Source organism: Oncorhynchus tshawytscha, linkage group LG11, assembly GCF_018296145.1.
Source record: "Oncorhynchus tshawytscha isolate Ot180627B linkage group LG11, Otsh_v2.0, whole genome shotgun sequence".
Classification (NCBI taxonomy): domain Eukaryota; kingdom Metazoa; phylum Chordata; class Actinopteri; order Salmoniformes; family Salmonidae; genus Oncorhynchus; species Oncorhynchus tshawytscha.
In genome coordinates, this window is record NC_056439.1 from 29,374,393 (window position 1) to 29,398,040 (window position 23,648).

A 23,648-nucleotide genomic window follows, 5' to 3' on the forward strand; every position below is an offset into this window, starting at 1 on the left:
ATCAAAACATGGAAGAAACTGTTTTTATTTTCAGATGTCCTCTTTCAATGAGAGTGTAAGTGCTGTTTATTACAGAGTACATTCCAGGATGTCACATTCAGATGACAAGGGGGAGGCAATCAAGAGTGTCACTTCTGGGCAGGCATGAGGTCATCAATAGACTGTCCCTTCTCCAGCTTCTTCTCCATCTCAACCAGCAGCTTGACACCGTCCACAACCATTTGCACCAGCTCCACCTCAGAGAAGCCCAGGCGGTCTGCGTTGGAGATGTCGAAGGTGCCACCCACAGCTGCGGTGTCCACCCCACCTGGAATGGAGACAACGTCAGAAGATGGACTTAACAGCTACAATACTCCTTCGAGAAATTACAGCTTTCACGCTAGAACTACCGCCTTAATGTGCTTGTAAGTTACCCTGAGCAACAGCGAACAAACAAAAGTAGATATCTGGTTCTGTGATGGATAAATGTTTTACCGGTTCCACGTTTCTGGAGCCTTAGCCTCTTGAGCACTTCCTCAAATTTGGCATGCTTGCTCATGTTGGGGATCTTGACGTGGACTCCAGCACGTAGCCCTGTGCCCAGGTTGGATGGGCAGGTGAGAACGTAGCCCAAGTGCTCATTCCACATGAATGAAGTGCCCTTATCTTTAAACAGGGTTTCAATCTGAGGAAAAGAGTGTCAAATTTTAAGGAAAGTAATACAAACACCATTGATTGATCATTGCCAGCATGTTTTTACACAGAGCATTTTTAATATGGCAACAGCAAATTATCCTTATTTAAATTCTCTAAACCTTGAAGGTATTCCTCAGATATTCACTCTCACCTTTGTGAGGCCAGTGCAGAAACGGTTGAACACCTCCTTCATGTTGCCACCCTTCTGCATGGAGATGACACGCAGGTGGTCCTCCTCATTGACCCAGACCAGAAAGGTCTTGGTATCGTTGTGCCTTGACCGATTAGAATAAATAGATGTTATATGGTCCTCTTACAAGGTCATGGACAATGGCTTATGCCACCACCAGTGTATAAACTTATTAACTTTTACCCTCTGACTTAGCAAAGATTAAGGTACATCTAGTTAGAGGTCATTTGAGAATTTACCATTCCCTTCCAGCAGTCATTTACTTGAATAAAGTAAGGTTGGAGAAGTGAGAAAGAGACTGGTGAGTTAGAACAAAACCAAATTCTAATACCTTTGAGGAAACCTAGAAGTGTGAGAATGAAAAACCGTCCTCTCACCAGATACCCCTGCCATCAGGCCAGTCCCGGGCCATGCCAGAGGCCAGCAGCAGAGGAGACACAGGCTTGTCAAACAGAAAGTGGTCATCAATTAGCTGCTGCTGCTCAGCATCTGTCATGTTCTTCAGGGCATAGTACTTCCCCTTCAGGTCACCGGACAGGGAGTCCAGAGCTGCAGAGGAACAAAATCAGATGTCAGATACATTGGCTCTGTATGAGCTTACTGGATGAGTGAATGTGCAGTCTTCATTACATGGCTTTCAATCTAGTTGTTTTACAACCAGAAATTACCTCAAGGAAGAAAGGATCAATTCAATGTATAGAAGTATGTCCAGACAGTGATCTGCAGTCTAAAGCAGAGGTTGTCAATGTTTCCTTGTCCAGGGACCCAGATCATGTCAAAATGTGTTTCTTTCCCCCCACGCCTTGTCGTCCGGTGAATAATAATGGAAAGGACAAGTATAAATCAACATTTTAAATTGAATGGGTTTGGTAGATAGTGTTATTATTTTGACATCCCCACATTATAATTGGAAGCAGTGTCAACTAACATTAGCTAGAAAGGTAACTCCAACTAGGGCTGTGACAACTGACATTTGGGTAACGATTGTCATGCAAATGACCATAGATAGTAATAATTGTCATTTTTGTTTAAGTGTTTTGAGCTTGTATGCATCATTTAGACATACATAAATGCAGAAGACACATTTCAGTTGTACAACTGATTAGGTATCCCCCTTTCAAATACATCGTAAGCTTACCCAATTCATACAACGCCACTTTGGTGACACTCCTTTCTCAAAAACAAATGTCTGACAAATTAGAACTTTTGGAAATTAATTAGGTCAACTACATATCCACACTTGTATATAAAGTTGGAACCCCCCTTCTCCTAAAATGTATATATTAAGACTATACCATAATTGTGCCAGCTCTGCGCCAAACATGGTCGCTATTAGCAACTGTTTAAACAAAGGTTTGCCATGTGCAAATTGATTTCCAATTCAAGAACGCTTACCAGCAGCCAGCACTTGCCGTGAAAAAAAAGCACCTGTGATTACCAGTCAAACCCTATGTCAGATACTCCATTGAATGCAATTTGCACTATTAGGAGTTGAGAAATAAAGTTTAGAGAGATGATTTACCTCTTTTCCATTTAGGTATGTAATTCAAAATGAGTCTAGTCTTGTTGCTAGTAAAAGTCATAAAACATTGAATAGTTTCCCACTTTTTTTAAATACATTTTAATATTTTTTCACAGATCCCCTGCACTACCTCTGTGGAAAAATAGATAAGTGTACAAATATGTTTTTTAAATAAATACTCCTGGTATATGATTACCCTTGGTCTGAAGTCATCTTTTGTCAGTAACAGACATATAAATTCACATAGTTCACCACTAGAGGGGACCCTCCACACAGTAATGTTGCAAGAGGGAACTGGCATCATTCTAGGCTGGCATCCACTCAGAGCCCCAGACCCTACTGCAGTACTGGATTGCAAATCTCTGCACCGCTCCACCCCACAGTTCAAACACAATTCTAGTTCATCTGTCTACAATTCTACCATGCATTAAACACACCATCCCAACCCCTCAAGACATTGTTTCTACACTTCCCATCTTCACAATTTATTGGGTAAAAACATTTAGAAAATATGTTCAGTCCATCTTGATAGACTTTTAGGTGGGTTGAGGTAAGTACCTTCGACTGACATTTTCTCAACACCCCTTCGCTCTCCACGGCTGCAGTGTGGGGGCAGGCAGAACCCACGGATGCTCCTGCCTGTTCGGACACGGGAGCTAATGACATAGTTGGGGTCCAGGTCATCTCCACCCTGTAAAAAAACAAAAACAAAATGAAAACAAAGTTATCCTCGAGTTACCTGTAACCTGACAACACTGGTCTAGTTTCCTGCAGGGTACACAGTTGAACATTTGCCTTATACCACAGTCAAACAGGTACCCATTTAGAGGGCAGTACCTTCAGGTTGTCTGGGTTGAGGTCAGTCTTGTGCTTGTCTGTAGGCTTGTATCCTCCATGTCTGTCCTCAATGATGGGATCCAGCAGCTCCTTGAAGACCTCGTACGTCTCCTCATCTCCAGCCACACAGCCCACAGTCATGATGAAGGGATGGCCTGGGGTAAAAACAAACAGGGGAGTCAATTAGGAGACAAATTGTAGAGCATGACAAACATTAACAACCTCAATAAATAATAGATAACATTTCATCAGACTCCAAAGGCGGAGTCAGACTCAGGATGGGTTCGTTTTACCAGGATTATCAATCCCCGTCTGAATGACACCATCTATGGTGAAGCCGTTGGGGGTGGCACGGTCTCGGAGTTTGGTGTACATGTCCTGGGTTAAGACCTTGGCCATGTGGTTGTTGTGCTGGCTTAGGTCAGGGAACTCCTCCTCAGGTGACAGCCTCTTGATGGTCAGTTTAGCCATTTTATCATTGCTGAACAATAACACACACATTCTACAGGGTAAGCCACCTGCTATGCTTAAATGCATTTGGACTATCTACTCAGCGCCTCAGTTCCCCTCAAAAAGGGTTGGACTATACCATTTTAGTTCAGATGGAGTCACCAGATTGTCACTTATTGCAGTGACAATCAATGATAGTGTCTGTATTGATACATTATTATGGTATGCTAGACCAACAAGCATTATTCCCAGCAGAATTTGAAAGGCTACCTGAAACGAATCATTGAACCATTGTGCTTTGGGCATTTGGTATGGATGCAGGCCAATGGAATACACGCATCCTTCTTCCTATTGATTACAGACTCATATAGAGTTATATAATCCATCAACAAGGTCACTGTGCAGAACAAAAATGTATGAGCGCCTCCCTAGAGTGTGATGCTGGAGCAAAGATGGAAACTCGAGTGAGTCAGACTCGAGTCACAAAGAAAAAGACTTGCGACTTGACTTATGATCAATTGACTTGAGACTTGACCTCTAGATGAGACTCGTGAACAATGAAGGTCAGTACTGGGATACGTTTGTTGTGCATTCTGTCAGATAACATGGAACAGGCGGCATTGTAACAGAAAGTAGTTTGATACAGAGGGCTGAAAAGTGTTCTAGAACATCTGCGTGCCACAAAAAAATATGCAGACAAGGATGTATCTATTTCAATGGGAGAATAGTACTTACTCATATTTGCACTTTGTCCTTTTGATTGAGCGGACATTGTGTATGCTACTGCTATGTAGTTAAACGACAGGAACAAGCAAACGTTAATCTTAAGTAAAGCTTGTTAAAACAAGCAAGTAACTAGTGTGTATGTTAAATCATGTCATTTAAATATGCTGTAAATTATATAATTATGACAGTGTTTGGCAACTAACTTTAAATGTATTTAATTGTTCCCAAAAATAATGTAGGGAATTATTTGCAAGACCTATGCCGTTCTGTACCATCACTCATTCATATCTTTATGTACATATTCTTTATCCCTTTACACTTGTGTATAAGGTAGTAGTTTTGGAATTGTTAGGTTATATTACTCGTTGGTTATTACTGCATTGTCGGAACTAGAAGCACAAGCATTTCGCTACACTCGCATTAACATCTGCTAACCATGTGTATGTGATGTGATGTGTATGTGACAAATATATTTGATTTGATAACCCACGGCAGGCAGAAAGTCCCTGTTGGCAATGGCTTGACCTTTACCTCAAAGACTTGTGAACATCTCTGTACTGGACGCCCTCACTAAACGCACTTTGAAGAGGCAGAACACATGGCTTGATGGTTGAACGCTGCATGGGTCTTTACCTGGGTTATCAATCCCGGTTTGAATGACATCATCCAATGTAAATCCACTGGGAGTTTGTTTGCTCCTTAGACGCTCGTAGATGGCAGGGGTCAAGATCTTGGCCATATGATTGTTGTGCTGGCTGAGATCTGGGTACTCCTCACTAGAAGCATACTTCAGCTTTAGCACGTTGTGGGTGTTTCCGAAAGGCATGGCTGATCCCTGGACGCAACACGGAGTGGAGGAAAAACGGGTGAATGTGAGCTTGAAAATAGTACAACATAACTGTCATATAGTTGTTTTATTATGCGACTGCATGGATAAATATGCGCATTGTGTAGTAAGCGAATGCACCGAAAGACAGTCACGATTATATAGGCTAGAGGAAAATATCGACAGAAAGTTGCTAAAATAAAAAAGATCCCTTTACTCTAGAGGCGGAGTGATGGAATGCAAGTCAAATGCTAAAGATTGCGCAGCAGTGTCATTCCAAGCCAACTAACTATTTCACAGAGCTCTAGTCTAGAGTGGTATTTTGCTTGTTAAATCCAAGTCGTTCAGAACAGTAAAGTAGGGTAGGCTATGCGAGATAATAACAGGTGCGGCACACTAGACTAGAGCAAGATCATCAACATAACGAGGTCTCCGGCTCGATCACGGCTACAGATATTACTTTTTTGCGTTGTCTATTATCGATATTTCCCCGAAATATGTAAAATATATGAATGATATCCTTTTAAATCTAGCCTCTGCTAAAAACGTAAAAAAGTATTTGCTAATGAGTCACTAATGTTCTGATTTGGGGTTAAAACCACTGATGCCATTCTGATCATCCTCGAGTGAGTAGAAATAGGGGTCCTACCTGCTGCCGAGGCTGGTCACTACTACTAGGGGAAGACACAAAGATCCCTATTTTTCCGACCGTGACGCGCAATCACCAACGTTATTTGGTTCTCCAGTAGAGGAAAATGGTCTTGGAGATGGTTCTTTATAGTAGGCGAACTCGGCTCCCATTGGTCAGTGTTTGGATTCCATTCATTCTATTGGTCGAACACTAGGCTATACTCCGAGTTGTATTAATGTAAAAAATAAGGAATCCCCTTCGACTGCGCCCACAAAACAAACGTTCTTTCCAATTGACCCCCAATTTAAAACAGGCAACTTAGTAGTATATTTATAGTTATACATAAATAACAAAACATTCCGAAATGCTGCTGTGTTATTCAATGTACAGGCTAATTCTGTGTGGAAGACTGGGAAATGTTGGGATCAGGTGTCCAAGTAGGCTACACATAGCTAGCTATGCATGTTGAAAACGTTTAATCACAGGTAAGACATTTAACTTGTTTAGTTTAGTCTATTTGTAACTCCTCACTACTTGTAGCTTTATAGTCAGGTTGGTAACTAGCTAGCACTCACTCACATGGCTGCTAGCATTGTCAAGAAAAGGGCATGAGAGAAGCCCTACAGTATTACGTTTTTCTAAGTAGTGAGAATTCTAGGGAGCAAGCAATGTTGAAAAGTCATATTTAGACATGTACTTTTCTTGAATGTAGTTTGTAATTGGTTAAAACAAGCAAACAAAAAGAAAACTGCATTTGAAAGTTTTTGCTGTGAGCTAATTTAGTTACCTAGGTAACCACAGATTGTTTTACCCACAGGTGGGTGGGGCCAGGAAGCTCCATCTAATACCTACTGGTACTATACCGGATTGCAGTTTTTAGATGTTCCCTTACCTTCGCCTTCACACTTTTCTCTTGAAACCTTTTATATGTAACTACATGTAATCGAAAATGTAATCTACTTAATCCCCAAAAGTAATGTGCATACTCCAAGAAAGGTTGACTTTTTTTTTTATACATTGCTGAGGTGTAGTCACTTTTGAGGACACAAACTCAGGTACACAGTACAAATATGATAAAAATATGAAATATTTTATATGATGTATTTCCTATTCAACAAAACTGTATGAATAAGACTTTAAATGAATTATATTTTGTCTAAATATAGTATAATCAATTTCTAAAATAACTAACTATAAGATTTAACCTTCCTTATAACTGTAAAATACATTAGTCTATTTACTGTTAGAGAAAATGTGCATATCTTCTGAAGGTCTCTCTTGATCAAAACGTCTGCCCCCATCGCTGTGAACATCTCATTACGATGTAAGGATTCCAGACATATGCATTGTTAGTGGCTGTGACCTAGGGTTCAGCCAGGAGTTGATGGACAGTCGGAAGAGTGAATTAAATTGTAGGAGGGACATCCCAGCTTCAAGTGGTGTCAGATTTCACATCTTGCTTCATACAGGCAGAAGAGACATGTGTCCATGAGAATCAGGGCTACTGCTCAATCTATGGTGTCCACATAACGATTTATAAGCGAAAAATGTCAGTCGGAACCGGTACCTGGACCACGCAGGTCCCCAAAACAGGGTACTTTACATCTAAGAGGTTTAAAGGCCCAGTGCAGTCAAAATTGTGATTTTCCTCTGTTTAAATATATATTTCCATACTATGAGGTTGGGATAATGTGAAAGTGTGAAAATGATGATAATGCCCTTTTAGTGTAAGAGCTGTTTGAAACGACCACCTGAAATTTCAGCCTGTTTTTGGTGAGATGACATCACCAGGCGGTAAATGAGTTAAGGGACCAATAAGAAAGAGAGTTCCAAACCTCTCTACCAGTAACAGCTAGCCCCTCCCCACTCAGACCACTCCCAGACAGTCCTAGTGAAATTCTTGCTTGAGGAATTGCTCTTTGCTAAGAAGACATTTTTTCTTCTTCTTTTTGACCATTGTTATCCAGAAATGATTTAATATTGAGATAAAAAAAATGGCTGCATTGGACCTTTTACGGTTATACATATGATATAACAATGTAAAAATGTGATTTTTAAAAATAGAGGGCTTATCTTCATATCTATGGCATGAGAGCGTCTGTGACAGCATGGGCAGTGCCATTGAGGTTACAACCCATATGAATCCCCACCCAGTTGACTACTTTGAAATTAATAAGCATGGTGGAAGCTCTCAATGGCACTGCCCAAGGCCAGGTTAATGCAGGGACTTACCGGGGCTGAAGGGCCCAAGAGGCAGCTAAAATAAAATAAAGGAAATGTATACAGTAATATGTATGTATATACAGAAATATATATGTGTATATGTGTGTATATATATATGTGTATTTATATTATATGTAATATATATGTGTAAATATGTGTATATATATGTGTGTGTATCTATATGTGTGTGTATATATATATATATATATATATATATATATATATGTATGTATATTATATATACAGTATATATTATATGTAATATATATATGTGTGTATATATATTTGTGTATATATATATATATATATATATATATATGTGTATGTATATATATATGTGTGTGTGTATATATTATATATAGTATATATTATATGTAATATATATATTATATGTACTATAAATATATATGTATATATATAATATATACATTATATTATATGTAATATATATATATGTGTGTATATATTTGCATATATATATATATATATATGTGTGAGTATATATGTGTATATATATATGTGTATATATATTATATATACAGTATATATTATATGTAATATATATATGTGTGTATATATGTGTGTGTATATATGTGTATATGTGTGTATATATATATCATATATATATCATATATATACAGTATATATTATATGTAATGTGTATATATATATATATATATATATATATATATATATATATATATATATATATATATATATATATATATATATATCTTTTTACAGCAACTGCCAACCACAGGAAGATTCAGGAGCCCACTCACAATGAGTTTAGACAGCCTGCTGCTGCCGCTCTGCTAATCTTCAGATGGGGGGGAGGAGGCCTGCCATGATTGGGTAACTGGCCCTGCCTTGATTGGGTAACTGATTATTGAAGAAAAAAAAGTTTTTACTGCATAATAATATACAGTGCATTCGGAAAGTATTCAGACCCCTTGACTTTTCCCATATTTTGTTACGTTACAGTCTTAATCTAAAATACATTTTACATGTTTAAATCCTCAGCAATCTACACACAATACCCCATAATGACACAGCAAAAACAAGCTTTAGAATTTTTTTTAAATGTATTGAAACAAAAAAACAGATACCTTATTTACATAAGTATTCAGACCCTTTGTTATGAGACTTGAAATTGAGCTCAGGTGCATCCTGTTTCCATTGATCATCCTTGAGATGTTTCTACAACTTGATTGGAGTCCACCTGTGGTAAATTGAATTGATTCGACATGGAAAGGCACACACCTGTCTATATAAGGTCCCACAGTTGACAGTGCATGTCAGAGCAAAAACCAAGCCATGAGGTCAAAGGAATTGTCTGTAGAGCACCAAGACAGGATTGTGTTGAGGCACAGATCTGGGGAAGGGTACCAAAACATTTCTGCAGCATTGAAGGTCCCCAAGAACACAGTGGCCTCCATCATTCTTAAATGGAAGAAGTTTCGAACCACCAAGACACTTTCTTGTGCTAGCTGCCTGGCCAAACTGAGCAGTCAGGGGAGAAAGGCCTTGGTCAGGGAGGTGATCAAGAATCTGATGGTCACTCTGACCATCGAGAACCTTCCAGAAGGACAACCATCTCTGCAGCACTCTACCAATCAGGCTTTTATGGTAGAGTGGCCAGACGGAAGCCACTCCACAGTAAAAGGCACATGACAGCCTGCTTGGAGTTTGCCAAGCGTCACATCTGGAGGAAACCTGGCACCATCCCTACGGTGAAGCATGATGGTAGCAGCATCATGCTGTGGGGATGTTTTTCAGAGGAAGGGACTGGGAGACTAGTCAGGATTGAGGAAATGATTAACAGAGCGAAGTACAGAGAGATCCTTGATGAAAACCTGCACCAGAGTGCTCAGGACCTTCCAACAGGAGAACAACCCTAAGCACACTGCCAAGACAACGCAGGAGTGGCTTCGGGACAAGTCTCTGAATGTCCTTGAGTGGCCCAGCCAGAGTCCGGACTTGAACCCGATCGAACATCTCTGGAGAGACCTGAAAATAGCTGTGCAGTGACGCTCCCCATCCAACCCGACAGAGCTTGAGGATCTGCAGTGAAGAATGGGAGAAAATCCCCAAATACGGGTGTGCCAAGCTTGTAGCGTCATACCCATGAAGACTCAATGCTGTAATCGCTGCCAAAGGTGCTTCAACAAAGTACTGAGTAAAGGGTCTGAATACTTATGTAAATGTAATATATCTGTTTAATGCTTTCTTAATCTGGCCCTGGCGCTGCCCCTGCTAAAACTGCATTTTTCCCCCTAGTGGCCTCAATGATTCTCTGTTTTTATCCCATGTAAAATTATATGAACTGACTAGCTTTGGGACACAACATCGAGAGTCAGTGTGTTGGTTGGACTCCCTGAGTGGTGTCAGTCCACTCAATACACAGATGTTGTCCCAAAAGCTATGAACTGACCTTCTTTGGCGCATGTAAATAGACCTAACTATTATTTGCTCAAACTGTTTGCAATTCCTAGGGATTCATTAACAAATATAGGGCTGTCGTGAAAAAGGCTGAAAGTCAATTATGATTCACTAAATTGCTTGTTCTGCCATTTTACGAAATCCTAAACGTCATCAACTTGAGCCTGCACAGCGCAGCTGTTGAAGAGCATTTAAAAAGCACCGCGTGTGCGCCTTTTCGCAGATGTATATACCACCTGAACTGCCTCATTCATTGCACGATTCAGTGGATTACTGCGAATGAACCGAAGTCTCGTCTGGTCAGTCTCAGTGGTATCTAACAAATCCACATGTGCGATCTGCGAGAGCATGTGAACAGCAAGTAAGTTAGCTAACAAGGCTGAATCATTAACCTTTCGACATATAAATCACTTCGAATATGATCTTTACTTCGCTTTTATACAGTAACGTTACTAGAGTTAGTTCCAAGTAGCTACGTTTATGGCGGGTCAAAGTTTGCTAACACGTTCGTTGCCGTGACTGTTCATTGCCTGACTTTAGCTAATGTTATCTAGCTAGCTAACTAATGAATGGCGTCTTGATTGCTCCCCCCATAACATTGAGAAGTTTTGCACAGTGAAGTTGCCGAATAGTGTACTTGGAAAAGCAATATTACATTTGTTGTCGAACCAAGCTAGCTAACGATGAAAGGTTGCTAAATTGCATTTAACTAGATTTGTTAATTTACTAATGTCTTCGCTAGGTATGTACTTTTAATATGAACAAACTGTTTTTCACTTACATTTTCTCCATGGTTGTGGCTGTTCTTAGGTGGAGGCAGTCAAATAACTGAAGTAAAGTTTCTCCACTGTTCTAATTCGAAAATAAACAACGGTCGTTTAGATTTAAATGATACTTGTTTTTAAAACAAAATATACAACTCGCACGTGCAACTGTTCTGAGTATGAAAATAAACAAACTCATTTTGGAGGGATTTTGATGTCCAGACCACCTAACTACAGGAGACAACTAATGTTTAGCTTAACACCGCTATGTCGCCCAATACATTGTACAAGCTTGTATTTTTATGCATTTGTGAATAGTGTTATGTTTGTCATGGGGGGAAATGTTCACTAGTTTCCACTCTTTTTGATAGTCTTTGTGGTGATAACATCTGGAACTCTTTACCTTGGTTCCCCCCTGTGATAGAAGACATGAGTTTTGTAGAGTATTCAGAGTTTATCCAGGAGGGTGATGTTGCCATTATCTTCCTGGGTTATGACTTATGATGCCAGTCAAGGTGCAGCAGGGTTCCCAAACACAGACACGATATGGAGTCATTTGCTACTCCAAGGACCTAGGCCAGCGCTTTGGCACAATGGTCTCTTGATCTATGTGATGCACCCCACCCCTGAGCTGTGGACCCTCAACCTGCCCCTACACAATAGACATTGCCAACATTATCATGATGCTGGAGCTCAAGCCTGGCTCTGTCGTTTGTGAAACTGGTGAGAGGGACAAAACCTGCTGATTTCCAACTTTGTGTAAGCTACTTTATCGGAGGACATGAATAATTTGAAACTTTCCCAAATGTCACCGTTTCACAGAATAACTGCTTAGCATATGACATACAGTATGGATTGCATGTTTCATGTCCATGTAGGAGAGGGTCACAGAGAGGGGACCTGGAGGAGGAATGTGTCATAGACTAGTGGGAAACCACGCACTCAACAACAAAAGGCTAAATTTGACACCAATGATTCTTGTAACAGAGGGGCCAGTTAGTGAAAGCTCTCACTCGAGCTAAGTGGCGGGGACAACATCACACTTGGCTTTTGATGATGCATGTCAAGTTGTCATGATTATCTACCTTTGAAGAAAGCCGTTGATGTCTGTTTTCACTGGGACACACCGTGTGGAGTTTTATATCCCATTTCTTAGACTTCGAGTGCCCACAGGTATCAAATTCTACTTCAGCTTTCTCTCTTGACAAATTCAGTAAAGCGGTCAGTCATGAGAATGATCTGAACTAGACGTGAGATGGAACACCACAGTAGTACCATCTAGAAATCTCCCCCGGTAAGGAGTGTCCACCGGTTGAATTAATTTCAGAAGAAAAATGATTGTGTGTGGGTGGTTAATGGATGGCTGCTGCAGCCTTGGCCGTGTGTATGTGTCTGGAGGCAGACGGCTGCTCTTGCTGCAGTGCTTCATCATGCTTTACTGCTGTTCTGTTCCTTCCCAGTCGGGCAGGTTATTGATGGAACATCGGTAAATGTGTGTGCCGACTCAACGGCGTATCTATGAACAAACTGTTTGCTCATCCTCCACTCGCCCTCCCTGGCATAATGGGGAGCCGCAACATTTCCTGCAGTGTTGCAATGAGCCTATCTGCTGATAAGCACTTATTAATATCAGGGTTGACTTATTTTGTCTTGAGCGACTTTGGGACTGAGCAATGTAAACAGGCAGTGATAGGTGATTATCAGTTGCCTGTTCTGTGTGCACCATGTGTTGTAGGGAGAATTCAGTCACTAGAGGAGTCACCTTGTGGCTAGATTGCACTGAAGTTCAGCAGGCTAGCACAAGCACAAGGTCTCCTGTTATGTTCTGCTGCCTCTCATGTTCAATTTCTTCCCTCTGCTGCCCGCTGACCAGGCTCCATCCTGCTGCCGGGATTACATGCTGACTAGACTGGGAGCGCTGTCGAAAAGCATTAAACATTCATGGCAATTTAGCTAGCTAACTCATTTGTCCTGGGATATAAAAAGAAAGTAACTCCTGAATGATTAGGTGTCCAAAAACTTTTGACCGGTAGTGTGTGTGATTATTTGATACTTTTTTTTTTACAGTGGAATATGTAAGTAATGTGTCCTCAGTGTACTCCATGCTTAGGCCTTCGTGTACCCTGAGGGAATGTTCCTGCTTGATATTACCATGGAAGGTGACTGGATGTTTTGCATACTTGCGATTTGAAGCTATCCCCATAGTGCTTAAGGATTGTCATAGTAGAACATCACACACACTGGAGCAGAGTTGTGAATGAAATTGGGGAGTAAACTACAAAGCCTGGGAAATGGCTTACCATGCAATAACACTACCCACACACAGCATCAGATTACATGCAGTAAGTAGTTACCAGGCACTTGTCTGTGCCCCTGGCTCTGACGTCAGTCATCCGGTCGGTCAAACGACGTGGCGTTTAGCAAGTCAATGTGCCGCTGTGGGGTAAACATTGCACCCATTGTTGCCATGAGAACAAAAGCAGCAGTGATGCAATGGGAGGAGAAAGGGTCACTGTAGCCCATCACCATGTCCCCCTGCACTAACCACGTGTCACAAGATCGCTTCAGACGCAATCAGACAACAGCAAGTATTGTTGTGGTCATATAGTATGATGTACAGTCCAATATTTGATTACTATTTTGATGTTTGCACAACTACACAAACTCTATGTACTGTACATCAGACACGTTTATGGAATATGACATGAAAATGGTATTGATCTGTTTTTGACATTTCTCGTTGTGAAAATGCCAGCCATCTATGACACTGCCACTCGTCGCATACCCTTTCTTAACCCATTCCCTGTTTGTTTTGTTGTGGTTGTAGGTATGGGCAGCAGGTCTCTGTCCCACGCCATCCTGCGCCCACAGGCCACCTGCACACTGGAGTTCCACCAGCAGCATGCTGAGAAGGTGGCGGAGGAGTTCAGGGAGCACCGCGTAGGCTACCGTCCGTAACCAGGACATCTGCAAGGAGGGTGATATCCCCTCTCCCTGGGAGGCCGTCCAACATGCCAAGATTGCCATGAGGAGGCAGGGTAAGACACGAGGTTGTGTGTGGAGAAAGCCAAAAACATGGTCCCAATAACATGACTTTGGCCTGTCCACTCTGAAATCCCAGCAAGCCTTTGTTCCCTGGCGGTGTAGTGCACTCTTCCATATTGTATTTTGATCTGGGTCTGCAGAGTGCTTATTAAATGGGTCCTTGGCTCGCATGGGTTCCTCCCTGTTTGTTTCTTCCATGTCACACGGACACAGAATAAAGTGACCTGATTAAAGTGCATGCAGTGTTCTCCGTGCAGACCACGCCCATGGTGCAGTGGGGGCAAGTTTGTGGCTTAGTTGGGTGGTCAGTCTCTGCGAGCGTGTGTGTTCGTGGGCTAAAGGTGGGACATGCATAGAATGCATCAGGGCTATTATTCACATAACCCTAGCTTAGTACAGTTACTTACTTTGGATCACTGGTTTATGAACTGCTTTGTAAAAGATTGAGTTGATTTTTATAATCCTGAGGCCCATGAACTGATCATCTTATTAAACGGAAGCCTCCATAAGAAATGGAATGTGGCACATGGACTAGCAACAATGCAAAGACTCCAGCACCCTTTCCTACATTTTCTCCTGCAGTAGTTGTTTCACTCCTCCCTTTTATGGTTTCACTTCTGCATATTCCTCTTTAGCTATCTGACTCCCCCTTACACACACAGCCAGATATCTGGATATAGAATTAGTCCCATGACCATACAGGGTTATGTGCTGTAGGGAGAGGTTGCATGAGTCTCCTTTAGGCAAGGCACAATTTATTTCCCTCTGTTCCAGTCTTAGAGACTTGAGTCTGGCCGGTAGCCTGACGGGTAGGAGCATTAGGCCTGTAACCAAAAGGTTGCTGGATCGAATCCCTGAGCTGACAAGGTAAAAATATGTCCTTCTGCCTTTTCCCCGGGTGCCGTTGATGTCGATTTAAGGCAGCCCCCTGCACCTCTTTCATTCAAAAGGGTTGGGTTAAATGTGGAAGACACATTTCAGTTGAATGCATTCAGTTGTATAACTGACTAGGTATCCCCAGTTCCCCATCTCGCTCTCATTCACTCTAGAGGACTGAACACTATGGAGCTGTGTCTCTGTGCTTCAGCCGAGGGTGTCCAGCAGTTGACCAGTCAATTATACTGCCCCTGTGAGCTTCACATGCTCCTGCACAGAGCTTGTATAACCACTAATAATAAAAGTGTGTTTTCCTTTCCCCTGCTTTAAATTTGGTCATGCTATCTGAGAACCAGGGTAAGGGGCAGAATGTGAAGAATTTCTTTTTTTCTCACTGTAATTCTTTAAAAAAAATTGGCCAGTGGCCTGCCCCTTTTTATTTAGAGAAGCTGTGCTCCGAAGACCCTGTATCCTGGCACAGACCCCCCCCCTCCCCTCTTCCAGGAGACATGGGGCCAATGGGGGATGTCTTTAGAGCTGTCTAGCAGGAGAAAGGCTGCTCTTGTTTGTCAATGGAACGTCCGCTATCTAAGAGATCCCACATTTCCAAGATTAGACAGTTTTTTTTTTGTGAGTGCTTGTCTAATATATTACTTTTCTTCTACTGTGTGTGTGTGTGTGTGTGTGTGTGTGTGTGTGGCACTTAATAGTAAATGTCTGCTTGTGTTGCTTGTTTTATTTGTAAGGCAAAAAAGCCACCTCACTGTTCCTACACTGTTAAATCTAAAATCAAGTCTTCTCACAGTGAGACCTAGGCTTCTGTAATAGGCGTGTGATTTAGGCTGCATGCTTTACTCAGTCTCTCCAGGTTAATGAAGATATCTTGGCAAGCTGCTCTCATACCCTGCTGTGGGGCTTGTATTTAGAGGGAAATCCTTTGCATTTTGCACACATTCTTGGATGTTAGTTAATGATGTGTGTAGGCTTTCTCTGGATGCATTATCTCAGTGGAAACGCATGCATAGTCTTGTGTGTTTGATTCTACTCATGTATTCGTACACACGTTCTGCCTCGGCTCTTTCAGTTCTGTGAAGTTCAACACTGGTCCTGTCACTGCTTCCTTGTCACCATAGAAACACACACACACACACACATTCTTCTCCCTGGAGCCTGAGTGTTGCACGTCCAGGTTTTGGCCAGAGGAGGAGATGATCCTGGGTTAAGTGGATCTGCTGTGATCCTGGTAAACTAAACTCATGAGCAGTGGTGGAAAAAGTACCCAACTGTCATACTTGAGTAAAAGTAAAGATACCTTAACAGAAAATGACTCAAGTAAAAGTCACCCAGTAAAGTTCTATTTGAATAAAAGTATTTGGTTGAAAATATACTTAAGTATCAAAAGTAAATAGAATTGCTAAAATGTACTTGAGTATAAATCATTTAAAATTCCTTATTAAGCAAACCATATGGTACCATTTTCTTGTTTTTTACATTTACTGAAAGATGGCTTCACACTGAGACATCATTTACAAATAAAGCATGTCGGTTTAGTGAGTCTGCCAGATCAGAGGCAGGAGGGATGACTAGGTGTGTGAATTTGACTTTTTTTCCCCCCCCTGTCCTGCTAAGCATTCAAATTGTAACGAGTACTTTTGGGTGGCAATGAAAATGTAGAGTAAAAAGTACAATATTTTGTTAAGGAAAGTAGTGAAGTTAAAGTAGTCAAAAAAATACATTTTAAAGTACATATTACCTCCAACTATGTTTTACTTAAGTACTTTACACCACTGCTCATGAGTGGCAGACCTGTCCCTCTCTCTCCCACTGCATTTGTTCTGCTCCAACCCCTTTCACTCAATCTGTCCCTACACAACCCTCTTAACCTGATTTAGACCTGGCCACACAACACACACAATGTCCCTACTTGAAGATGAGACAATTGGCCCAACCTTGTTTGTTACTGACCTCTCTATGCAGTGTCAGTATGCACGGCTGACCTGGCCCGTGATATATTTTGACTAGTTGTCAAATACCTTGAACAGTAGCTTTCACACACTCCTTGGATCAGTGTTGTTGACAGCCTGATCACCACTAGCTCCACCTCTTCTGCTTCTCTCAATCAATGATGGTTGCTGTTAATGTGAGTGTAGCGAAATGCTTCTGTTTCTAGTTCCGTCCGTGCAGTAATATCTAACAATTTCACAACTACCTTATACATACAAGTGTAAAGGAATTAATATGTACATATAAATATATGGATGAGCGATGGCCGAATGGCATAGGCAAGATGCAGTAGACGGTATATACAGTCGTGGCCAAAGGTTTTGAGAGTGACACAAATATACATTTTCAGTCTGCTACCTCAGTTTATATGATGGCAATTTGCATATACTCCAGAATGTTATGAAGAGTGATCAGATGAATTGCAATTAATTGCAAAGTCCCTCTTTGCCATTCAAATCAACTGAATCCACAAAAAAAAAAAAACATTTCCACTGCATTTCAGGTCTGCCACAAAAGGACCAGCATATCAGTGATTCTCTCGTTAACACAGGTGTGAGTGTTGACGAGGAGAAGGCAGGAGATAACTCTGTCATGCTGATTGAGTTCGAATAACAGACTGGAAGCTTCAAAAGGAGGGTGGTGCTTGGAATCATTGTTCTTCCTCTGTCAACCATGATTACCTGCAAGGAAACACGTTCCGTCATCATTGCTTTGCACAAAAGGGGCTTCACAGGCAAGGATATTGCTGCCAGTAAGATTGCACCTAAATCAACCATTTATCGGATCATCAAGAACTTCAAGGAGAGCACCCAGGGCACCCAAGAAAGTCCAGCAAGCGCCAGGACCGTCTCCTAAAGTTGCTTCAGATGCGGGACCGGGGCCCCACCAGTACAGAGCTTGCTGAGGAATGACCGCAGGCAGGTGTGAGTGCATCTGCACGCACATGAGGCGAAGACTTTTGGAGGATGGCCTGGTGTCAAGAAGGGCAGCAAAGAAGCCACTTCTCTCCAGGAAAAATATCCGGGACAGACTGATATTCTGCAAAAGGTACAGGGATTGGACTGCTGAGGACTGGGGTAAAGTCATTTTCTCTGAATCCCCTTTCCGATTGTTTGTGGCATCCGGAAAAAATCTTCTCCGTAGAAGACGTAAGAGCTACCATCAGTCCTGTGTCATGCCAACGGTAAAGCATCCTGAGACCATTTGTGGGGTTGCTTCTCAGCCAAGGGAGTGTGCTCACTCACAATTTTGCATAAGAACACAGCCATGAATAAAGAATGGTACCAACACATCCTCCGAGAGCAACTTCTCCCAACCATCCAGGAACAGTTTGGTGACGAACAATGCCTTTTCCAGCATGATGGAGCACCTTGCCTTAAGGCAAACGTGATAACTAAGTGGCTCGGGGAACAAAACCTTGATATTTTGGGTCCATGGCCAGGAAACTCTCCAGACCTTAATCCCATTGGGAACTTGTGGTCAATCCTCAAGAGGTGGGTGGACAAACAAAAACCCACAAATTCTGACAAACTCCCAAGCATTGATTTTTGCAAGAATGGGTTGCCATCAGTCAGGATGTGGCCCAGAAGTTAATTGACAGCATGCCAGGTCGGATTGCAGAGGTCTTGAAAAAGAAGGGTCAACACTGCAAATATTGATTCTTTGCATCAACTTCATGTAATTGTCAAAAGCCTTTGACACTTATGAAATGCTTGGTAATTATACTTCAGTATAATCACAGCCGTGTATATCCCCCCCCCACGCAGACACCTCGCCGGCCCTGAAAGAACTTCATTGGACTCTATGTAAACTGGAAACCACATATCCTGAGGCTGCATTTATTGTAGCTGGGGATTTTATCAAGGCTAATCTGAAAACAAGGCTTCCTAAATTTTATCAGCATATCAAATGCACGACCCGGGCTGGCAAAATTCTGGAACATTGCTACTCTAACTTCTGTTACGCATACAAAGCTTGCCCTCCTTTTGGCAAATCTGACCACAACTCCATTTTGTTGCTCCCAGCCTATAGACAGAAACTAAAACCGGAAACGCCCGTGCTCAGGTCTGTTCAACGCTGGTCTGAACAGTCTGATTCCACATTTCAAGATTGTGTCGATCACGTTTACTGGGACATGTTCTGGATAACCTCAGACAACCACATTGATGTACACGCAGATTCGGTGAGCGAGTTTATTAGCAAATGCATCGGTAATGTTGTACCAATAGAGACTAAAGCCTTCCCCAACCAGAAACCATGGATTGATAGCAGCATTCGCGCAAAACTGAAAGCGCGTACCACTGCTTTTAATCATGGCAAGACGAACGGAAACATGACTGAATACAAACAGTGTAGCTATTCCCTCCAAGGCTATCAATCTAGCTAAGCGTCAGTGTAGAGCCAAAGTAGAGTCGCAATTTAACAACTCTGACACGAGCCGTATGTGGCAGGGTCTACAGTCAATCACGGATTACAAAAAGAAAACCAGCCTCGTCGCGGACGCCCATGACTTGCTCCCAGACAAACTAAACAACTTCTTTGCTCGCTTTGAGCACAATAGGGTGCCACTGACATGGCCCACTACCAAAACCTGCGGGCTCTCCTTCACCGCAGCCAACGGAAGCAAAACATTTAAACGTGTTAAACCTCGCAAGGCTGCCAGCCCAGACGGCATCCCTACCCGCGTCATCAGAGAATGTGCAGACTGCTGGCTGGTGTTTACGGACCTATTCAATCAATCCCTATCCCAGTCTGCTGTTCCCACATGCTTCAAGCGGGCCACCATTGTTCCTGTTCCCAAGAAAGCTAAGGTAACTGAGCTAAACGACTATTGCCCCGTAGCACTCACTTCCGTCATCATGAAGTGCTTTGAGAGACGAGTCAAGGATCATATCACATCCACCCTACCTGACACCCTAGACCCACTCCAATTTGCTTACCGCCCCAATAGGTCCACAGACAGCGCTGTCACACTGCCCTGACCCATCTGGACAAGAGGAATACCTATGTACGAATGCTGTTCATCAATTACAGCTCAGCATTTAACACTTGGCTTCAAATCAATACACAAGTGTATATATTTTTAAACCTGCATATTTAGTTAATATTGCCTGCTAACCTGAATTTCTTTTAACGAGGAAAATTGTGTCTCTTCTCTTGCAACAGAGTCAGGGTATATGCAGCAGTTTGGGCCGCCTGGCTCACTGTGTGGAGACTATTTCTTAAAGACAGCCAACTTTGCCAAACGGGGGATGATTTAACAAAAGCGCATTTGCGAAAAAAGCACAATTGTTGCACGACTGTAAACATCAATGCCTTAAAATCAATACACAGATCTTTTTTTAAACCTGCGTATTTAGCTAAAAGAAATTCAAGTTAGCAGGTAATTATTAACCAGGTGAAATGGTCACTTCTCTTGCGTTCATTGCACGCAGAGTCAGGGTATATGCAACAGTTTGGGCTGCCTGGCTCGTTGCAAATTAATTTGCCAGAATTTTACTTAATTATGACAACATTGAAGGTTGTGCAATGTACCAGGAATATTTAGATTTATGGGTACCACCTGTTAGATAAAATACGGAACTGTTCCGTATTTCACTGAAAGAATAAACGGTTTGTTTTCGAGATGATAGTTTCCGGATTCGACCATATTAATGACCTAAGGCTCATATTTCTGTGTTATAATTAAGTCTATGATTTGATACAGCAGTTTGACTGAGCGATGGTATACACCAGCAGGCTCGTAAGCATTCATTCAAACAGCACTTTAGTGCTTTTTGCAAGCAGCTCTTTACAATGCTTCAAGCATTGCGCTGTTTATGACTTCAAGCCTATCAACTCCTGAGATTAGGCTGGTGTAAATGATGTGAAATGGCTAGCTAGTTAGCGGGGTGTGCGCTAATAGCGTTTCAGAAGTCACTCGCTCTGAGACTTGGAGTAGTTGTTCCCCTTGCTTTGCATGGGTAACGCTGCTTCGAAGGTGGCTGTTGTCGATGTGTTCCTGGTTCGAGCCCAGGCAGGAGCGAGGAGAGGGACGGAAGCTATACTGTTACACTGGCAATGCTAAAGTGCCTATAAGAACATCCAATAGTCAAAGGTATATGAAATACAAATCATATAGAGAGAGTCCTATATTTCCTATAATAACTACAACCTAAAACTTGTTACCTGGGAATATTGAAGACCCATGTTAAAAGGAACCACCAGCTTTTATATGTTCTCGTGTTCTGAGCAAAGAACTTAAACGTTAGCTTTTTTACATGGCACATATTGCACTTTTACTTTCTTCTCCAACACTTTGTTTTTGCTTTTTTTTTTAACCAAATTGAACATGTTTCATTATTTATTTGAGGCTAAATTGATTTTATTGATGTATTATATTAACTTAAAATAAGTGTTCATTCAGTATTGTTATAATTGTCATTATTACAAATTTAATAATTTATCGGCGTTGAAAAATAATCTTAAACATAGCTAGAGGATTCTCCATTAGGGATGACGTTTACATAGAAACTCAGGACGTTTACATAGAAATTGCCTAGAAGCAAAGTGTGTGAGATTCAAACAGAATAATTGACTCCCTTTTGTTTGATTTACCCTTTGTCTCCATCCTGTAATCCCCCTGTCTCATTCTCTCTCTCCCTCTGCAGGGGGACGTGTGTGTGTGTGCTCCTCCCCATTTATTGAGCAGGTGCAGAAGACGTGTGAGGCGCTGGCTGATGATGGTTTCGAGGCCATCAGCACTCTGGAGGTTCTGCTGAAGGTGCATGACGTGCGCACCGTCATGCTCCCCCTACCAGCCTTTGGTACTGACCGGCCCCTGGAGATCCCCACCGACACCCGGGGACCTCTGTTCTCTAAGACAACTTTGCCCCCCAGGGAGATGGCAGGGCACACAGGCTACTTCACCTTTGCCACCAAACCCCGGGTGTAGAGGACTGACTGCTGGAGGTTGTAGATACCGTTGGTCTAGGAGGCTATGTCAGGAGAACTCCAAGATCTAAATACATTGCTGGTGACTTGAGTCCTAACTTGACCTGGGTGGAAAACCTCTGTTCACAGACTGATTTCCTGTATTTCCCTTCCTCTCCCCTGCTCAGCTAAAACTCTACATTTCACAGTCGACATCCTCTTCGGGAGAGACGTGATTGAGAAATTGCTGCTGTTTTAGTCTTCTGTGGCCTTTGATGAATGTGTGCATACACACGTACCCACACATACTCAAACACTCTCACGGAGGGAAGAGAAAGCTAAATGGGATTTTATTAATAGGCAGCTGAGAGTCTCTACACAGGGCTGTGGAGCGCTGTCTGAGATATGCTCTTAGTCTGTTATGTACAATCACTCTTATCATGCCACCGATATCTTCTTGCATCATTCAGGATTGAAGTAATACTACCTTATTTCCAATTGATGGTTACAATCTCCCATTACTACCCAGTTTGTTTCTAAACATATTTGTTTTGTGTTTGGGAGATGGTGTTTTGTCTCAGCCTCGTTACAGCATCACCCTCTGCGGAGTAAGCACCTTACTATCCTTTCTACTGCCTTAGTTGTACTGTGATATGTTTTCTTTAACTTATGGTGTGCTATTATCTTCATTACTGGACAGAGCTGTGGCTCCAGACCAAAACAGGCAGAGGAATGGCAGCCATTCAGGCTGGGAGGAGGAGGTGCAGATGTGCTCTACTTCCCTCTCTTCCTCTGTGTGAGGGACTGTAAACCATTTTACTGTAGAAGAAACAGACTATTACACAAAGGAAAACCTCTGCCCAATGATTTTGTACATTGTCTGTACTCATCACACATGACCAATGAGTTTGTGTACAGGTCTGCTAATAAAAAAAATTAAAAAAATATCAGTGGGTTTAACACTTATTTTCCCCTAACCCTACCACCCCTATTCAAATTGGAGTAAACTAATGGACAACGACACTTAGGCTTCTATTTCCAGCTTAGACATAACTAATGTAATATATATCTTTTGTTTTTAGTCCCATCCTTCAACTACCCTCAACCCAATGTATCTCTGAAGACCATGTAGTTTTGATTTGTATTTGCCATATGTTTCAGCTGTGATGTTTCACAAAACTTCTGAACCTTTCTGTTCTCATAGTTTCAACAGATTGTAAATTAAAGATGAACATTTTTGCTAAGAGTATTATTGCTTGATTGACTAGGACTTTTCAAATCACTCAGCAGTGCTATTTGCAGAGTTGGCTCCAGGTAAATGTTTCAATTCTTCAGCCATTCCAGAACCTGTAACTAAAAACAACCTACATATGGACAGTACCAAAACAAATGATCAAATTATTCTCTCTTTGCAGCAACATCTGCAGAGCTGGGACGGTTTTGAATCAAGTGTCATTGTATCAGTTCATAAACCATGTGCCATGGAATCGGTACATCAAATCTCTTCACAGCTATTTTGCAAGCTG

General features: G+C 41.8%; 1 protein-coding gene and 1 pseudogene across 3 annotated transcripts; one reads left to right on the forward strand and one right to left on the reverse strand.

Moving 5' to 3' along the window:
* Nucleotides 1-9: 9 nt before the first annotated feature.
* ckba (creatine kinase, brain a) lies at nt 10-11,329 on the reverse strand. 3 transcript variants are annotated; one of them, XM_024437227.1, is made up of 8 exons: nt 11,304-11,329; nt 3,518-3,705; nt 3,225-3,379; nt 2,946-3,078; nt 1,243-1,414; nt 827-950; nt 475-664; nt 10-307 (listed from the first exon to the last, which is right to left on the reverse strand). In XM_024437227.1, the coding sequence occupies exons 1-8, from the start codon at nt 11,312-11,314 to the stop codon at nt 129-131; spliced, it is 1,152 nt and encodes a 383-aa protein (XP_024292995.1). In that variant the 5' UTR covers nt 11,315-11,329; the 3' UTR covers nt 10-128. The 3 variants fall into 3 exon arrangements, with proteins under 3 accessions (XP_024292995.1, XP_024292996.1, XP_024292997.1); XM_024437228.2 differs by lacking the exons at nt 3,518-3,705; nt 11,304-11,329 and adding exons at nt 5,034-5,235; nt 5,876-5,997; XM_024437229.2 differs by lacking the exons at nt 3,518-3,705; nt 11,304-11,329 and adding an exon at nt 5,876-5,966.
* Nucleotides 11,330-11,584: 255 nt separating this feature from the next.
* Nucleotides 11,585-23,368, forward strand: LOC112261687 (annotated as a pseudogene).
* Nucleotides 23,369-23,648: the final 280 nt, after the last annotated feature.